The following is an 18,679-nucleotide window of genomic DNA, read 5'->3' as shown; positions in this document are numbered from 1 at the left end:
GTCTATCTTTCGTACACTTTAACTAAGTAAGACTGTAATTTTTAGCCACCTGTTGCCCTGGTTGTATTTCCTCTTTCACCCACAATCACTGCTCACCTGAAGTTGTTATTATTGTTTGCCCTTGAGAAGGCGTAAACCACCAGCAAGTAAAAACAAAAAGTGCACCACCGTTCAAGGCACTTTCACCAGGCACCGCCAAAAACGAATAGATGTTTTATCTGAAAATCCATTTATTGCCTTCCTCAAGAAATTGTGGAGGAGTTCGAATTCATACAGATCACTCCCACGCTCACAAAGATTCGTGTGAGCACCAAGGAGCTGGAAGAAGAGGAGGAGCCCTTGAAGAAGCCGCCAACAATACCACCACCTCCACCGCCACCACCACCGCCTCCAATTCCTCAAAACAAGAGAAAAGAAAAGAAGCCGACGAAGATGTTCTCCCAGATTTCGAAGACTCTGCCCTCGTTCATTCCGTTGAGCAAGAAGCAGCAGGCTTCGGATGATCCTCCTCCAAGGCCTCCTCATCGGAAGTCGAGCTGCACGAAGAGCACTGTGAGGGTCCTGAGTTCCGCCTCGAAGTCGAGACATGAGCAGTGCTTCCAGCCCCCGAATGGGAGTGCTCCGGGGGTATCCACCATCACCCTGAGAAAGGTGGCCACCTCCAGTTGTTCCCGACGTGAACCCATTTGCAGATCCAAGTCAGCGGGAGCTGTTTCCACTCTCTTGCAAACGCTAACTGCCACCAAGGAAACCCGATTAACCCGTCGCGTTCAACAGCAGCAACAACAGCAATCCCGTTTGAGATCCTCAAGTCCCAATAGACGTCCCGCTCGACTTTTGGCCTTGCGTCACTCCAGTCGAAGTCCCGTGGCCTTTGGCAGAAGTATCTCCAAGGAGCGCAGCTTCGCTGAGGAGAAGAAGCGATTGGAGAACACCCTACCAGCTAATCGCACCAACTTTGAGGCCAGTACGAATATCCTGAGGGATCCCTCCTTGAAGTCCCCGCAAGAAGTGAGGGAGGCTGTGCGTTCTTATGCCACTTCGCGTAGCAAGTCCTTGCCCAGACTTCGTCACACCACAGTGAGCACCACTACCAGGCAGACCATGTGCTTCCCCCAAGTGAGACCGCAAACCCTCTTGGATTGTGGCACTCGTTCGCTGAGGAAGTCCTCTTCGAAGGCTGGAAAGAGTCAGCCTAAGACGGGATCGAATGAAAGTCTGCCAAGGAGCAACTCCACCTTCTCCATTGACTCGATGGTGCGTCAGGAATTCGTGCCCATCGCACCACCCAAAACTTATGTGAGCAAGTCCAGAGGATCGGCCTCCAAGGCACTGGTTCCACTGCAGAATAGCCGCAGTGAGGGTCATGTTCCCCGGAAGCGTCAGTCGGGAAAAGCCACCTCCAAACCACCGCCACCAGTCACCGTTCACTCTTACAGCGAATCGGTGCGTGAGAAGACCAACTTCTGGAACGAGTACAATGCCAAGCAGGCCATGTCCTTGCCGCAGGAGTACAAGTTCTGTCCGGAGGATGTGTGTGATTTCGCCAGTCAAACCATCCAGCAGCCTTGCATCGAGGATCTCGTTTGGAAGTACGAAGGCAAGGAGCAACGTCCTCCGAAGCAGGTGATTGTAACAGACATTGCTCGTCCTCAATCGCCACTGTTGAGCCAGGAGCGTAGATTTTCCCCAACTCGGGAGGTAAGGGTGCCCCAAATCAGCAGGGAGGTGCGATCCCCCTCTCGTCGTCGCATCGACAGTCTGCGTTCCAAGGACAAAGAGCAATCCTTGGCCAGGGCCAGCAGCCTAAGCAGCGCTGATGAACGTAGAAGGGCCACTCCAGCTCCTTCGAATGGACTCTACCAATGCGGGGAACTGGCCCACAGTGCCACTTCTTTGACCCACTTGGAGCGGCACAGCCCCAGTTGTCGGTATCGCAACAATTGCGAGCGCTTCACCGAGCTGAATCGATTCTACAGCACCTTGGAGCGAGTGGGTCAGCTGGAGAGAGCCACCTCCTCGAGCAGCTTCCATCCCCTGAGGAAGGACGCCGAACTCCTGGACTTCGATGAGTGGCGAAGGGTGCGACTGCATGAACGCGCCGAAAAGGAACTCCACTACTTGGTGGGTAAACTACAAGACGACCAGAAGCAGCGCGATCTGCACTTCCGTTCCAAGGACGTGGACTCCATCAAGTGGCGCCAGGAGGCGGACCAATCGCTGATTGCCAAGAAGAAGTCCGTGGAGGATCTTCGGGAGAACTTCGAGCAGCTGAATCTCCTCAGGCAGCAGCAGCAATTGCAATCGGAGCCGGTGCATCGCCACTGGAGACGCAACACGGTGGCCGATTTGGCCAGCAGCCTGGAGCATCGAGTGGAGGCCGAACCCGAAATGGAACGCCACTTGGACAACGATCTGGTGAGCACTTTGTCCAAGGATCAGATCAAGAAAATCACTCAGCAGCTGAACGAGATTTACTCGGGAAATCGTCAAATCCCCGCTGTGGAGGAGCAGTATGTGGTCACTGTGGAGAAGGGTTCTCGTCCTAATGGACTAAAGGTGCGATGCAATTCCACCATCTCCAAGGAGCAGCTACTGGGACCCATTCAACAAAAGAAGGTTGAGCAGCAGGCTAATCAAACTCTGCCCAGAGCAACTCGCAGTCAATCGCCGGTTGTGGTGGCCAGGGAAACCCGAGGTGCCATCGCCGCCAAGAATGCCGAGTTGACTCTGTCCAAGGCCCCAGATGTTCCACCCAGACCAAAGGCCACTCCAAGTCAGGAGGTCAAGAGCAAGCCACCTACAAAGCCGGAAACCAAAGTGGAAGTTCGTGAACCAGCAGAAGATATTAGTCAGAAAATCCAGTACTTCGAGGATCGTCAATTCGATGAACCACCCAAGACCATTTACCACGCTCGCGAGGATTCCTCTCCCGACGAGGCGGAGGTGATGCGTCTCATCAATCAGAACATGCAGGAACGTCAGAGGGCCAGGCAACTGAATCACCACGAGGAGCTGAGCAACTCCCTGACCGATTTGAGCGGGGTATTCGGCGAACGTCCGGCAGCTCGGGTAAATTTTCACTTGCACAGCCCGCCCGAACGTCCGCCCGACGATACCGAGCTTATCAGCTTTGGGAACGGATCGCCGGATCCCGCCGACGGCAGTCTTGAGCTCTACTCGGACTCCTACTACCGATCGAGGAGCCTTTCGCCGCAGTCGCAGGTCTCCGCCTGCTCGAGCTCCTATCTGCAGAGGGTCTACACCGGGGAGGTGAGGAAGATGCGCCAGCACTTCGAGAGCATCCAGCAGTCCGGGGAACAGTCCCGGGAACCATCCAACGAGCGGCGTGATTTTTTTGGGCTTAGCTCGCTGCGGAGGGCGCGCAGCGATCCCGAGATGAATGCGGGATCCAAAGACGTCCCGGTCACCGCTACGGATGCGGTGGCCAAGGAGGAGGTGCCTCGGTTAACTCACAAGTTCGAACTAAGAGGAGCCACGCCCTCGCCGGAGAGGGGAAGAAGGCGCTTGAGGAGCGTCCAGGACCGACTGATGCCCCACATCGATATCATCAGCAAGACGGCGGCTCTGAAGAAGGAACTTCCCTTCCGATCGAGTCCCACGAGGAGTGTGAGCAGCAATAGTCACTGCTTCGAGCGATTGAGAATGCGCTACGAATCCCCGGAACCTCAGACCCAGAGCTACTTGTCCACCTCGCATCCGGATATGCGGGATGTGCACGACATATCCCCTCACTTGAGTGCCGACTGGGTGGCCCACAAGCACCCAGAACCCTCGAAGCCCAAGGAGCTGCCCAAGAAACCGCAGAGAATTGTGCGGGCCAGCTCCACATCACCACCACGACCAGTGAAATCCCAGAGTCACAAACAGAGCTCCCGACTTACCAGCTGCATGAGGGATATATTCGCCAACCAGAAGTTCGATCCCAACAAACATCGCCCAAAGGCGCGTTATGTTCCCGACGGAGCAGAGAATGGCAGTCAGAAGCCCAAGGATAATGAAACTTTGGAGAGACTCAAGAAGAACGCCATGGTGACCTTTAAAGGTGATTTATAGTAACAACTTTTTGGGGGCAGTGATTTTGGGTTCAAAGGGGGAATTCGCCGAGCCAGGGCAACTTTTCCTATGCTTCGTTGGTCGCCTGAACTCGTAGAACTAGCTGCTGCTTTTTGGGTACTCCCCCATTGGTCTTAACTACTCGAAATTATCCCTTTCTACGTCTCTTGTCTAAAATCGTTGGCGCAGATCTCGACCCGAACGCGCCCCCCATTCCCCCCCAGCCGCCAGTCAAGGGTCTCTCCGCCTACGATTTCCCATACAACACCGACACCGTCGACGGATCAGGTGAGTTACGATCGAGCAGGTGATAATTCCTGGTCTATTCCGAATTGGTGCAAGATTAACCGCCGCTTCAGAGAAGTACTGAAAAATCATAAAAATATTTTAGGCCTAAAAGCTATACTGGAAAATAGGAAGAGAGTACTTACAAAAGTCTAATACATACGAGTACATCCTTTATTTAAAAAGTATTAAAATTGTATAAAAGTACCATCCTATCAAATCCTTTAAAAAGTTTCTAAGTTTTAAAACTTACACTTGATAAATGTATCTAGAAATTTAGGACACCAGAATGGATTTTATGCATTTTACAAAAGTTATACTTAGAAAACAATATTATTATAATAATAATCCAAATATATTCTTTCAATTACTTTAACCTCTTTGGTTACACGGTGCTGACATCCATAGATTAAAAGTCGAATCAAATGAAAACAATATAAACAGCCCATAAAGTGGACTATTTATTATTATTTAGTGTGGTGCTTAACCGAAACGACTGCCAATTTTGTACCCCATTCCAAGCCTGTGTCATTCGTTGACCTTTGCTAAAAGCATTTTTACTACCGCAACGACGCACAATTTCCGCAATTGGTGCAATTTCGCTTTGAAGGCGCGCCGTGTCACAGTTGACCAAATTAATCGATATCTCCAATGAGAACGAGAATGGGAATGAGAATGCCGGCCACGCGGACGTTTCTGACCTGCTTAGCTCACCTGGTCGAGCCGAGGCACAACCACCACCCATCGCAGCACCACCCACCTGTCTATCCGCCTGATTGGGTGGTGGCACTGCTGCCTTTCGTGGCTGCCACGTGGGGGTGGCTCACCTTGCCGGCTCTGCACTTCGGCAGCGTTGCCATGGCCAAGACGGTGCCGTCAACACAAAAAACAAACTCGGGAACACATACCTGTCGGGGCCGTCGTTAGTCAGTTTCACTTTTCCGTGCCAAAAAAACGTGTCTTTCGGGTTGCGCTCGCTCGGAAAAATCCCAATTAAATGTCTTACGCAAGTGCGGCAGTATGATCCACCAAACGCTGGCGCCGCACCGCAGCCAATCCTCCAGTTACTCCAAGAGCAAGGCGGTCCACTGGCGGCAGAAGTTGCATCGCAGCTGCGATGATCTGGAGTCGGAGAACGACCGATTTCCACAGCCCCAAAGCTCGTGGCAAAGCCATGAGATTAACGATAATCCGTGGCAAAGGCCCCAAAGCAGTGGAGGTGACACCAATCACTTCGGTAGCAGCAACAACAATTCTATGTTGCATCAGAGCAGCGTTTGCGATATACCCAATTGCGGGAAAATCCTGTGGATAAATCGCCGGGGATACGATTACGAAAGACCCGCTCCACTGAGGCCTCCCTCTCCCTCGAACGACCAGGGTGTAGCAGGTCCAGGTGGCTACCACGTGGTGGGACTGCCCCAAACGCCGCTGCCCCAGCAAAGGCAGGCCTACCTGGCCAACCAGCATGCCATCGGCGCTTCCATGCCACTGCTCCTCTGGCAGCAGCAACAGCAACTGCTGCAGCAGCAGCAGCAACATCAGCGCTACTTGCAACAACAGCAAAATCTCAGATATCGAAACCTGCAACATCAGTGGCCAAGCAGTTAGTATTTATCGTAAAACAAAGAGTCATGTTAAAAGAAAATAGGGTGATTACTCTTTCAAAACAATTATCAAACATTCCTTAAATTCAAAAAGGAAGTTAGTTGTTATAGAAAAAAATTTTATAAGAGAATAACACGTTATTAATTTTTAGAATACTGTTTTTCATGGATACAGAGAGAAATAGATCATCGTAAAATATTTACATATTTATATTTAAATTACTTTTAAATAGCCAATAATTATCTTTTATTTAAAGATTACTCTGACCACAAATGCCAATAAACAATATGATAGACCCCCTTCGAGATAAAAGAAAGCAAAACGATCGATTGAACCCCTTTCGCAGCTCCCACCTTTCCATTCGCTTTGCACTTTCTCATTTGACTAAGCGACCTTCCTGTTTTGCACTTTCTCACGGTTTTTCTTTTGCAAAAAGGCAAAAACTCGTTATCACCTGGGCTGGCTGAGATTGCTCAAGAGAGGTGGCCGAAAGAGAGCCCAAGTTTGGGCCAAACTCCTCACGTTCCAATCTTTAAGTGTTTGATAAAAGCTTGAGGCTGTATCTGTAAATGCAAGGAAAAGCTTTTATTTTACTATGATCAAGATGAAGAGTGAACAGTGGGTAGGCATTAATTAAATAGTCTGATAAAATATAAATTTCAAAAGCTCTGAAAATTCTTCACTTTTTTTCAGAATAGATGTAGGAAATTTAAAATGTAATATTGTGATTTACGAGTAATGTAATGGCAATTGATTTAAATGTTGTCGTCATAACAATTATATAAACCTCTGCTTAGGAGTTACAAACAAACTTTAAAACTCCTTTCTTGGTAGTGTTTGTAAAAGCTGGAATATGCAATTAAAATTTAACAGCAAAGTATAACTTCAAAAGTCGGAACTGCAATCTCCGAAACAAAAACTATGTGAATACATCTCCAGTTACAAAATTATAAAATCAAAATTTTTTAGTTCTTTGCCTTTCAAGCCATGTTTTCACCCTTTGACCCACTGTGCCACCAACGAGCAATTCACACACCCCACTGCACCACCAACAAAAACAACAACAATTAAACGTGAGGCGGCGCCGGCAGAAAACGGAACTTGTAGTAATACGAACGCCGCTATCTCTGGAAATTACTCACCCGGCGGAGAGTCGTTAAAAGACTCCGAAGCTTAGTCTTCTGGTCTTCCCTCTCTTTCTGCTCTTCTCCATGGGTCAGTCTCTCTCCCTCTCTTTCTATATTGCTCAGCCGCCTGGGGACCCCATTCAATTTCGATTTCAGTTTCAGTTGAGCGCTACGCGTGCAACGGTAAAGTCGGTTATTAGTCCCTCTCTTTCTCCGCCCTCTCTACCCGTCTCTTTCTCCGGCTCAAGTGAAGCGCGAAGCTTGTTTGTTGTTGTTCGCCGATTCTCCTCAGCTTTATCACAAAATTGCCCCAGCCTTCGATTCGATTTGGTTCCAATTTCGATTCTAATTCTGATTGATTGTTGTGACAAATGAGTGCTCACCGAAGAAAACAGTAGAGAAAACCATTTAAAAAGTTAATTGAGCGTGAAAAGCAAGGAAAAGCCTTGAAAGGCCTAGGTGTATCTGTGTTTATTTGTGTTTGTCTACGAGAAAGATTAATGCATTCAAAGCTCTCCGTTTAGGGTAGAAAATACTTTAAAAGTGTTACTAATTGGAAATCAGCGATTATTTACTTGAATACTTATTGGAAAATGTTTTTACTATCAAGCGAATTTCCGTGTTCCATTAAAATCTCATTAATCAAATTTCTATAATGCCTGGAGAAACCCTTTTACAAGAAATTTAGTTATGTTATACCACTTCCAAAGTAAATGGCTTAAATATTTGATGTATAAATATAACTAACACGTATTTCCTCAAAAAATGCTGACAAGAATGTACTATATTTAGAATTACCTTGATAGCTAAACCTAAAGCTAAGGGTCTTCATTCTAGAAGATAGCACTATCAAACTGATAACACAACGATTTTTCTCTGTGCAAGCACTTTCAAACGCTGGCAAAAATATGCCGCAGCGAATCAGTGAAAGTGAAAATCCCCCGAGTGTCAATTAAACCTCTCTTTCCATTTCTTCACTTGGCGTAAACAGCACGTACAAAGCTGTTGTTAATTGTTGTTGTTCGAAAACAAAGCTTTGCGGCTCATGGGCTATTTACTGGAAAAATATTTGTGCAGCTGCCATATCATATACCATTTCCACCTACCCCCATCTTCCGAGGTTTTCCCCTTGAAATTTTTCCGAATCGGGTCAATAGAGATGTTGAGTTATTTTCCATCTTTATCAGTTGGCCGGCTGCTGCGCAATTCAATTACAGAATCAATTGAACGGAATGGAATCGGGGCAATAAAAAGCGATGAGTAACTCCCAGAGATTCGCATGCAAATAAAAAGATGTCTTATCGCGAGGTCAGTTGGCTTAATAGAGCTCTAAACTGCTGGGAGTGAAGTTGTTGTTGCCTCCTTAACACACCCAATTACCAGATTGTTAAGCTAACGAGCATTAACTTCAATTTGAGGCAATTCTCCATTCGAGAGAGCTGCTTAATTCAATTTGAGACTGTGGAATGCCACTTATTACTCATTACTGGTGGTGCGGGGTATCAGGTGGGTGGGGGTTGTGTGTGCTGGCTGTTTATTTGCCTACCAATTGGCAGACAGATATGTACTGCCTCACCCGACTCGCAGATAAGCCAGTGTTTCGTAACAGAAGCGCCAGCAGTAACAACGATTTGCGGTTAGATCGTCTTACGACTGAGAAACTACGATGGCGACAACAGATTGCTGTTTTTAGGGTAAACATCGAGTACACTTGGGAAAATGAGTTCTTAATTCGAATGGGTTTTTTATTAAACGATCCAATACAAGTGGGTTTGACATTAATATTTCACAACTCAATCCAATATGCTCTAATAAATAGAGTATGCTCTAATAAATAAAGTATGCTCTATTAAAAAAAGAATCCATTTTCCGTAACTTCCACTCGTAGAAACTAAGAGCTGTAGGAATAATAGAAGAATAATATTTTGGAACTTATTCCAAATTCAAAAACCAAACAAAAGGGTGTATGTATAGGATTTACTTTAGATTACAAGGTTATATAAGAGAACCAACATTGTAGAAGCCGCTTCGCTTAAGCTTGAGCCTGAACCCCATCTCGCTGCCTTTGTGCCTCTCATCTGAACAGAGTCTCCCAATCGATACTATGCCACAGACGTGAACATCCACTTCAAGACCCCGATCAGGCATGAGCAGCGCCAGAACGTGCCGGAGGAGGAACTAGCCATTCGCCAAGCGGAGCACATGCAGAAGCTCTACCACGAGGAGCGCCGTCGCAAGTATCTACAGGAGCTGCAGGACATGAACTCGCGCCGCCACACGGACAACTTCACGCCGTCGCAGAAGTCGCCCATCGCCCTCAATCGCTACGATGACTTCCCCACGGACGTGACCCTCAAGTCTTTGGTGGGCCCCAAGACGGTGGCCCGCGCCCTCTTCAACTTCCAGGGACAGAGCTCCAAGTAAGAGGTCTTTAAAGCATTAAAAGCAAAAGGATTTCAAGCCAGAATCTTTTCAGGGAACTCTCCTTCCGCAAGGGCGACACCATCTACATCAGGCGGCAGATCGATGCCAATTGGTACGAGGGCGAGCACAATGCCATGATTGGCCTTCTTCCAGCCAGTTATGTTGAGGTGAGTTAATATTAAATGAGCTCTAAATCGATTGATGATTGGTCAGCATCAAATAGGAAGTACCCAAGCTCTGACTAGTTGAAAAATAGCAAGTTTAAAATGAGTCTAAAGAAAATGAATCAATTCCTAATTTCCGATATTGCAAAGCAAAACTAAATTAGCACTTTGAGTCACAAAATGAGTCAATTAAGAAAGAGCCTAGTTTTCCTAGAAATCCGTTTACTCATAGAACATATTTTGAAATTTCCAGATTGTCAGTCGAGATGGTGCCCGTACTCCATCGAAGCGACCATCGGAGGGTCAGGCCCGTGCCAAATACAACTTCCAGGCCCAGTCGGGCATCGAACTCTCCTTAAACAAGGGCGAATTGGTAACTTTGACTCGTAGAGTAGATGGAAACTGGTTCGAGGGTAAGATTGCCAATAGGAAGGGCATCTTCCCGTGCTCTTATGTAGAGGTAAGACCTAAAATGAAAATATATAGTTGCTTGCCTAGCTAATCTTTCTCCCATCAATAGGTTCTCACGGATATTGGTGCAGAGGATATTGCGGCCAGGACAACGACCGTGATCACCACCCAGAGCACCACGAATCTGCGGCCCAATCTCGATGTGCTGCGCACAAACATCAACAATGAGTTCAATACGCTCACACAAAATGGAGTTCAGCCGCCGAATGGAATCCTCAAGGAGACGCGGACGATTCACAAGACGGACGCACTACATGTGGACACCAGTTCCGAGCCATTGGCGTAAGTTATCATACTTTAAAAAGAAAATCCCAATTTAGACGGTGGACTACTTGAAACTCTGAGTTTTAGAATTACGTAGAAGTGTACTAAGATAGATTTCCAAATTAAAATGTTCTGCATACATTTAGATACTTCTAGTGGGCGATTTTAAAACTCTAAGATCTTTCAATATTTTGAACTAATAATTGATCTTCTTTGTATTGTAACCATCCAAATTATAAACTATATTTTAGGTACCGCGCCCTGTACAAGTACCGGCCGCAGAACTCCGACGAACTGGAACTCCTCGAGGGGGATGTGGTCCATGTGCTGGAGAAATGCGACGACGGATGGTTCGTGGGCACATCGCAGAGGACCGGCTGCTTCGGCACATTCCCCGGCAACTACGTGGAACGGGCCTAGAGGAGACCGACCCGATGATCCTGCCCCGGGATCGGCGTTCGTCTCTAATCTTAATGAATTTTTGTAGTCTAATATGAGGAGGAATCAGCGTGGCCGGGGCGAAGGCAGTTCTATGATTAATTCTGACTTGGTTTTACTGGATTATTTTATGTTGTTGTTGAATAATTCTTATCCCTCTAATTTCGCTGCTTTCGTTTTGCCGTAATTTAAAGCTATTTATTTATTTTTAAACAGAGCATTAATTATATCAATGTTGGAATTACGTTTATTTATGAGATGCAATATTAACCAGACGTTGTCCCCTCCACCTCCCCCACTCCGACACCCCATTCACTGAAACACACACACACACCAAATATCGAAGGACCTAAATTAAGATCATACATATATATACTTTGTCGTTTACCTACTAATTTTAACTAGTCACAGCTAATTTCCAAAAAAAGAAAACCAATTACAAAAAAATGAAGAAGCAAGTGGAGACCGTTGAACTAAAGTGCCTTAAAGTTGAAATTTTAAATGACTAAAAATAAAACAAAAAATATAAAAAAAAAACACAAGTGCTGAGATCCAAGTGCCCTTGTTGAGTCGGCCAAGTGGATATTTATTATTGATAATTATTAATATTATTTATGATGATATTGTCGAGTCCGAACCAACAGAAACAATTTTAAAATCATTACAAAAAGCGTTTATTACACAGACACTGTTGCAAGCGTATTTAGTAAATAAAGAAGAAACTAAAAAACAATGAGGATGGTATTCGTTTTATTGGATTTATGGGAAAACAAATAAAGTTTCGGAAATAAATTTTATGATAATGAGTTATAAAACCTATACCTCAACATATTAGTTAACATTAAATGCTTAAAAGCTAAAAGCAAACCTTTTCGCAGTAGTAAATGTTTTATATAAAATATATATGTTTTTACTTTGCTTATGAGTACATTTAATGGGTCCAAGGCATAACAAATTAACTTAAATAAACCACTTTTCCCTAATACTAGATTAACAGTAGCTTCCGAAATAAATTAACCTGCTCCTTCCTCGCTTAACCAGCTGCCAATCACGTTTGTACCAATTTGCGTTTCCGCTCCTGTTTAAGTTCCCGTTTGACCGCTCGCTGCTCCAGCTCCTCAGTGTATTCGGCGTACATGGCCAGCAGAGCGGGATAAAGTTTGTGGTAGTGCTGCAAATCCTCAAGAGTCACTTCCATGTTGTCGAAGGCTATTGCCACGCGCTGCATGTCCTCGTCACTTGGTAACCTCGGACATTTAGCGTAACGCTGTGAAAAGTGGGTGAGAATGGTGTGGCGAGCATCCATATTTCGACCCTGCTGTATCGCCTGCGACACTGTGCTGTGCGTTTTCAATCGTGCCTCCTCCTCCAGATCATCCTCCATTGTTGCCTCGTGGATTAGCACGGTGGAATCGCGTCCCAGATCGACCAAGTCCTGACAGGGCATTGTATCACCACTGTAAGTAATCTTCACTGGCTCATCTTCGTGCTTGGCTGCTAGAGTTAGACTTATTCCAAACGAGTTGGGGCAGTGCCTGACCAGACAGCTGGATATGGCTGTGATTCCCAAAGGTTCAACTTTATCCCCCGTTAACGGGTTAGCCAGAAGTTCGGCATTGGCCACTAGAGTATACGCGTCGTCAATTGTTTCGATTTCGCGATTGTAGAACTCCAGCCAAGGCTCGATTTGTCGAGGAGCCAGTAGAATGAGTGGCCCTGCCTTCGGTTCCAGTTGCCTCCTTTCCCGAAGTAGACCAATTAATCCAATGTGATGATCAGCATGCAGATGTGACACATAAATCGCCTGAAGTTGTCGCAGAATCTTCTGCCCCTGTTCGATTCCATAGAGCCGCACAATCTGGCCGTATGTGCCTTCTCCACAATCCAATAGCACGTAGGCATCAACCGCAGTCTTGATCAAAATGGAGCTGACGTTGCGTGTCTTATTGGGAATGCAAGAGCCGGTGCCCAGGAAAATAATCTTTGGGAAGCTGTCAGCGGAGTTGACGGGGAAACTGTAATCTTCTTTATATTTGGCCAACAGTTCTGTGAAGCCTGGCACAGCGTGAGTTTCCTTAATATATTCCTCCGGCGTGAGCTTGGATTCCAGAGTGCGATCCAGACCTTTTACAAATTAACCAGTTTTATTTAAGTGAGTTTTGAGGTTAATTATAATGGTTGAACTCACCCTTTCTTGGCCTTAAATGAAAGCTGGTCATGGCTACCACACCCTGTTCTCCTTCTTCACTAGACTTCTCATCCTTTTTCGCGTCAGCATCGGTCTCTTCCAGCTTGGTTTTCTTAAGATTCAGGCTTAAACTCTGGCTTGGACATGAAATCTGCTCCCCCAGCAGTGGAAAGACTTGCGGAGCCAGCTGATTCAACTGGTGCTGAATGCGATGGGCAGCCGCATAGCCAGAAAATTGGTTTAGCGGAGAGCTCAAGTGGATGTGCTCGGTGCCCGGCGAGAAATTCTCCACCAGGAAATCCTTGTAGTCCTGCCGGGAAGCTATTTGGTGAGGCGTGAAGTGAATTACCAAGGCCACTTGGGTAAGCTTCTCCTCGCCCAAGCTCTTGAGTCGTTTCGCATGTGCCAATAGTCCTGGTAGATAATCCTCAGTGGGAACGTCCAAGAAAACAAAGGACAGAGCCGTTTCACTGGCCTCAGTGACATCAGCTGAACGAACTATTGTGCCATCGGGCAGGGTTACATCCTGTCCATTTTTGAGCTGTCCAAGGAGAGGTCCTGGCTTCAAACCCCTTTCCACGCACTTGACCAGGTTAAGAGCACCAGCTCTTGGTTTCAGCTGACAAATGTAGTTAACTACAGATTTCTTTTGATCTTCTGAACTTATTAACGGTAAAGAATCCACTTTCAGGATGGAGTCCTCAAAACAAGCGCCTTCCGAGCAATCGATTGGTCGCACCTGGAGATTCTTGAGCACCACGAAGCGTCGCATGGACTGCAACATGGGTCCCAGATGAGGTGGACCATGGAGCCCCAAGTCGCGCACTCCAGCATCTTGAATGGTCAGGGTAAGTCCGGGTAATCCTCCACAGGAGGCCCAAGTGTTTTGGGTTAGGAAGATTTGCTCCAGGCGGGAGAGCCGCGTTTTGTGCTCATGAGCCAATCTCTGAGTTCCCTCGCCGCAATTGAAGAGATAACGCGCTTGGTCCGTAAACAGATAAACAGCTGAAGGTGCTCCGTTGGCTCCGGAGCCCAAAATCTGGAGATTAACGGTTCCCGGCACCACGGATGCCAGTTTTTTCCTCAGGACATTGGGTTCCCGCTCGTACCGAGGTCCTGTTAGCGGATCTTTGGCCGAGGCTAATGTGGCCGCCATCGAATTACTCGTCGTTAGAGTTCGCAGAGTTCTATAGATTGGCGACGTGGCTGATTTCACTAAATGCATTCGTATTTCGTCAGCTTCTGTAACCGCGGTTCAATTAAATTTCTGGTTTATCCAAACAATTACAGTAATTTTCATCAGCCGGGGAAACGTGTGCCTCGACCAGCTGTTGCAATTAGGGATGACAATGTGCCTGCGATGTATCGAATAATTACCGGCAGTTGTGAAATATTTGATTAAATTTTTTAAAAACAAACAATGTTAATTTGTGATTTTGTTTTATAAATGTTCTTGAGAAAAGAAACATCTTAGCAACAAAATTGTGCTATAGCATTTTAGTACCGGTTTTTATAAATTTTAATTTATTTAATTTGCTTTTTATTTTATGCAGCCCTTAAGATGTTGTTGATCAACACTGTTTTTGTGGTATTTCTGTACTGTGCCACTGCGGTCACATTTTTGCCCACGTGCGTTTTGTTTGGCCTCCGCCGGCGCTAAATTCAACAGATATCTTTTAAATAAAAAGGATTCTCTGAAAATTAAGGTATTACAAATTGCCGAGCCATGGTTTTCTTCACATGCAACATCTGCGGCGAGTCCGTCAAAAAGCCAGCGGTGGAGAAGCACTACCAGACACGCTGTCGCGGCAAAGACAAAAATGTGTCCTGCATGGACTGTTTGAAGGACTTCTACGGCGAGGAATACGTGGCCCATATCAAATGCATCTCAGAGGCCCAGAAGTATGCCAGTCAAAGTCAGGGATTCGCCGCCAAGGAGCCGCGCAACAAGAACGCTCAGAAGCAGGAGAGTTGGATGGACATCATCCGATCGATCCTCGATAGCAGCGAATACAATCTGACTCCGGCTGTAAGATCCGCCTTCCAGAAGCTACAGAGCGTCGACAATGTGCCGCGCAAGAAGGCCAAGTTCGAGAACTTCGTGGGCAACTGCATGAGAATGCCCCGCCAGCAGGCCACTCAAGTGTGGGACATCCTAGAAAAGGAACTCAACAAGATGAAGGAGGCGAAACAGGCGGAGCTGGCCAGAGCAAAGGCGGAAAAGGTGGCGGCTCTACAGGAACAGCAGAAGAAGGAAGTTGAAGAGGAGGAAGCGCCGCCGAAGAAGAAATCCAAAAAGGAAGCCGTCGAGGAAGCGGCTCCCGAGGAGGCCGCCAATGGAGTCTCCAGCGAATTTGATTGGCCTGCCCAGCTAACCAAGATCGTTGGCAAGCAGGAGGAAGGCATTTTCCTGGAAAAACTACGCAAGAAGCTGCTCAAAAAGTACGCCAAGCATTTGTCCGTCGAGGATTTGAATGAAAAGCAGGCCAAGAAGTTCCAAAAACGCTTCGATAAACAACTTAAACTCGCTGACTCCCTGCAAGTAGATGGTGATTTGGTCAAGATAGCCAGCTAGCGGGTCTACTCATCCTTAGTCTTAGTTAAGTTATAGCAAAGGACAATAAAACTGTAAGCTGCAAATGACTGTGTATTTTTTACATATTTAGGACTTGTACTTTAGGTAATGGATGCACTGCTTAAGATGATTGCGGGTCTCTTCGCATTGGGCGGTTTGATGGAACCGCTTGGCGGGACAATGAAGAATCATCTCGTTGGCAACGCACTCAAGCACCAAACCGGGATACGGATGGCAGCCGTACCGGCTCAAGCGTTTGGCCAGCTGCTTGACTCCCTTGTGTGGCAAAAGGAAGAGTGCTTGGAAAGAAAACCCGCTTTCATTTAACATCGCAAATATCTCCTAATACTATTGAAATGTCTCACCATGCTTATCGCACTTGATGTAGGTGTTAAAGAGGAGGTCCACATCCGCATCGTTGACCAGATCGCTTTCCAAGTGCTCCTTTACCTCGACCAGATTTAAGGAACTGCGATCCCTGCCCAGGAATTCTGTTTTGTTGAAACTGCATTCTGTTGTGCACTGGATATAGAGTTAGTGGAGTATTTGTTTATTTTCCTGAGCTAAACTCACAAACATGTAGGCCTGCTCTTCCTCATCTGTCTCGTAGTGGATCTTCTCATGCCATTCCATCTGGCAGTCGCTGAAGTGCGGACTCTCATCATGCAGGTCGCAGCAGAAATCATGCTGCAATAAAAAGTGTAAGTCAATTTATCTATTTAAAAAGTGCACCTATTCGATATGTGCATGTTGAATTATTGCGGTTGTTTTGTATGAAAAAGGTTGAACTGAATTATACGATCACAAAACTATGTTTGACTAAAGTCTAAAGATTTAACTTTGTTGATCAATCTTCTTGTTGTTCCTTGTTCCGTTTTATTAAAGCATCATTAGACGATATCATAACTGCATCAATGTTTAAGGTATAAGATGGTAGACTCACCATTGTATCAACTGCATTTAATTCGCAATCCTCGTCAAAATCGGGTACCGTGATTCTGCCCATGGCCCACACGACCAGGAGGAGCAGAACAAATGCGTGGAGTTGTTGGAAACACATTTTCTGCAATGCCATGGCTAACCCAATCTAAAATTCAGGGCCTTTATAACTGATAATTCGCTGTGGAAGAGTAATTTTGCGTAACATTTGATGGTTTTTAATTTAGAGGCTAATTTAAGTTTTTAATTATTCCACCCAAAATTGCCCAAATCGTCTGCCCGGGTGCAGCGTCATTATGGCCATCGTCGTCGTCATTGTTCCGCTCCAGTTCCTGGAATCCACTGCAGTTCCATTAGCCCGCTGCACTCGAAGATAAATGATGAAAAGGCAAAGGCATCCATCACCGATCAAGCGGCGCATTATCCAAATATAGCAAAAATATCCAGGGCCCTAAACCACGCACTTTCCTCTGGTCGGCTGAAGATGACTGGTTGGATGTCTAGCAACTGCACGCGGAAGCAGTCCCGATACCAATTCCATTCCCACACCCATTTTGTTGCGTTCAGCTGCAACTAATTAACCGAGAAATACATCATAAATAGTCCAACTGCCGTTCCCTCATCCTCCGTCATCGGTTCCAGTTGCATCTTGGGTTCCAGCTCCTCCACCTCCTGCTCGCCAGCACCCGATCTTCATCAGTCAGGGCGCAGACGTTGCGTCGCTGCCTCAGAAGTTACCATTTGTTTATTTTCGACTCGCACACCCCGCCGATGAAAGGGAGCGGTTTGGGGCAGTGATGCCAACGACCTGTGTGGGGTTAAAAAAAATTCAAAGAGTTTTCAGGTTCCAAAAAATTGTTTAAAATATTATATAGCTAAAGAAAGGAACACGCATACACTCTATGGTAACCCCTTTTTTTTGTATTAGTCAAGAATTAAAGAATTCAATTTAAGTCGCGAATAGAAAAAATGTAATCCCTTATTGGTCAAATGCTGTTCTTATTATGTTCTTCAAAACAAATGGTTTTTGAGTGTTTTAATAAAGCTAAAGCTCACTTTATTGAGCTACTATTTAGAAAATTTTTATTTTTTTCGGTCTATTGCACTACTTAAAAAAAATAATTAATTAATAATTTATTTATTTTATTACTCAATTGTTACATTTCATAGAATATATAATATTTTAAAATAAAGATAAGAAAAAATCCATTTAAGCACCACTAGCGTGAATGTCGTGGAGTGGGGATCTGACTTGAGGGACGGGTATGGATGTGCGTGTGGACACGAATGTGTCTGTATGAAAGGTATCCGCTCCTCCATTTCTCGGCGGCGCTTCACGCTGGCATGCAATGGGGAATTTCGGGGGGCAAGAGCAGCCGAGCGGCACGTGCCCGCCTGAAGTTCAGTTCCCCAGAATTGGAACGCCTGCAGCTAACTAGCCACATCCGTGTAGCTCGGAAGCCGGGCCTAGAAAAGGGATTGCGAGATTAGAGGTTGCCATATGTTGTTTGCGCTCTATTTATTGAACCTTTAATGTGAACAATTAATTACAAATTTCACTGAAATCTTTGACTTTGAAGTCAAATCTGTGAGAAAATTAAAACCGCTGCACGCTTTAGATTTGAAATTATTTTTTTCAATGAGTGTATAAAAATTCTTTAAAAAAATTATCAAAAATAATAATTTGTTTTTGTTGTGTTTACTCACATTTTTATTTACAAAAATGACATATAAAATGACTTTAACTGTACCATAAGTTCTTATTTACGGCTATTAAAAAAATGTATTTAATCACTATTTTTACTATTTCCTGTTGTCTCCTACAGAAATCGCGACGATTTAATAATCACATTTTTCCCTGTTTAAAGTAAACGCCTAATTTTCTTCATATGATTCCGAATATATCTACATAGTTTTGTATTCTGGTTTTTCTGGATTAACTTAATCCTTTCAAAGCATGTTTAGTTCAAAATAGCAACGACTGATTATTTTATTTGGCTATAATTAAATCCTCCCTCCACAGGCCAAGTGCCCGTGCCGTGTTGATGGTAAACATCAATAAAGAGCAGTCATAATCGAACAGCATCTGTGTGTGATTGCAGTTTGTGGATCCCATTCG

At 45.5% G+C, this 18,679-nt stretch overlaps 4 protein-coding genes across 35 annotated transcripts in view; 2 read left to right on the top strand and 2 right to left on the bottom strand.

Moving 5' to 3' along the window:
- The window catches only part of LOC108096608 (sorbin and SH3 domain-containing protein 1), a 41,372-nt gene extending 29,781 nt beyond the window's left edge, over positions 1–11,591 (top strand). For 12 of the 32 annotated variants that reach the window (XM_017198344.2, XM_017198328.2, XM_043208131.1 and 9 more), the window contains 6 exons: positions 4,267–4,365; positions 9,211–9,517; positions 9,574–9,688; positions 9,939–10,145; positions 10,206–10,438; positions 10,672–11,591. In XM_017198344.2, the coding sequence (XP_017053833.1) occupies positions 4,267–4,365; positions 9,211–9,517; positions 9,574–9,688; positions 9,939–10,145; positions 10,206–10,438; positions 10,672–10,840 (1,130 nt within the window). In that variant the 3' untranslated portion in view covers positions 10,841–11,591. Of the gene's footprint in view, positions 1–247; positions 4,067–4,266; positions 4,366–5,302; positions 5,969–9,183; positions 9,518–9,573; positions 9,689–9,938; positions 10,146–10,205; positions 10,439–10,671 lie in introns of those variants that run through there. The other 20 variants (XM_017198339.2, XM_017198338.2, XM_017198324.2 and 17 more) reach the window with 9 other exon arrangements.
- LOC108096609 (ribonuclease Z, mitochondrial) lies at positions 11,592–14,373 on the bottom strand. The gene is made up of 2 exons (XM_017198350.1): positions 13,047–14,373; positions 11,592–12,982 (listed from the first exon to the last, which is right to left on the bottom strand). Exons 1-2 carry the CDS (start codon positions 14,269–14,271, stop codon positions 11,907–11,909), a joined length of 2,301 nt encoding a protein of 766 aa, XP_017053839.1. The 5' UTR covers positions 14,272–14,373; the 3' UTR covers positions 11,592–11,906.
- A 283-nt stretch (positions 14,374–14,656) lies between these two features.
- LOC108096953 (cell growth-regulating nucleolar protein) lies at positions 14,657–15,686 on the top strand. The gene has a single exon (XM_017198920.1). The coding sequence runs from the start codon at positions 14,773–14,775 to the stop codon at positions 15,619–15,621; it is 849 nt and encodes a 282-aa protein (XP_017054409.1). The 5' UTR covers positions 14,657–14,772; the 3' UTR covers positions 15,622–15,686.
- On the bottom strand, positions 15,616–17,315 carry LOC108096954 (general odorant-binding protein 68). Its single transcript, XM_017198921.1, has 4 exons — positions 16,565–17,315; positions 16,195–16,308; positions 15,987–16,143; positions 15,616–15,920 (listed from the first exon to the last, which is right to left on the bottom strand). The coding sequence occupies exons 1-4, from the start codon at positions 16,694–16,696 to the stop codon at positions 15,709–15,711; spliced, it is 615 nt and encodes a 204-aa protein (XP_017054410.1). The 5' UTR covers positions 16,697–17,315; the 3' UTR covers positions 15,616–15,708.
- Between the last annotated feature and the right edge of the window lie 1,364 nt (positions 17,316–18,679).

This window comes from Drosophila ficusphila, unplaced genomic scaffold (genome assembly GCF_018152265.1).
Source record: "Drosophila ficusphila isolate 14025-0441.05 unplaced genomic scaffold, ASM1815226v1 contig_414, whole genome shotgun sequence".
Taxonomy (NCBI): Eukaryota; Metazoa; Arthropoda; class Insecta; order Diptera; family Drosophilidae; genus Drosophila; species Drosophila ficusphila.
This window is presented reverse-complemented; position numbering and strand designations above follow the sequence as displayed.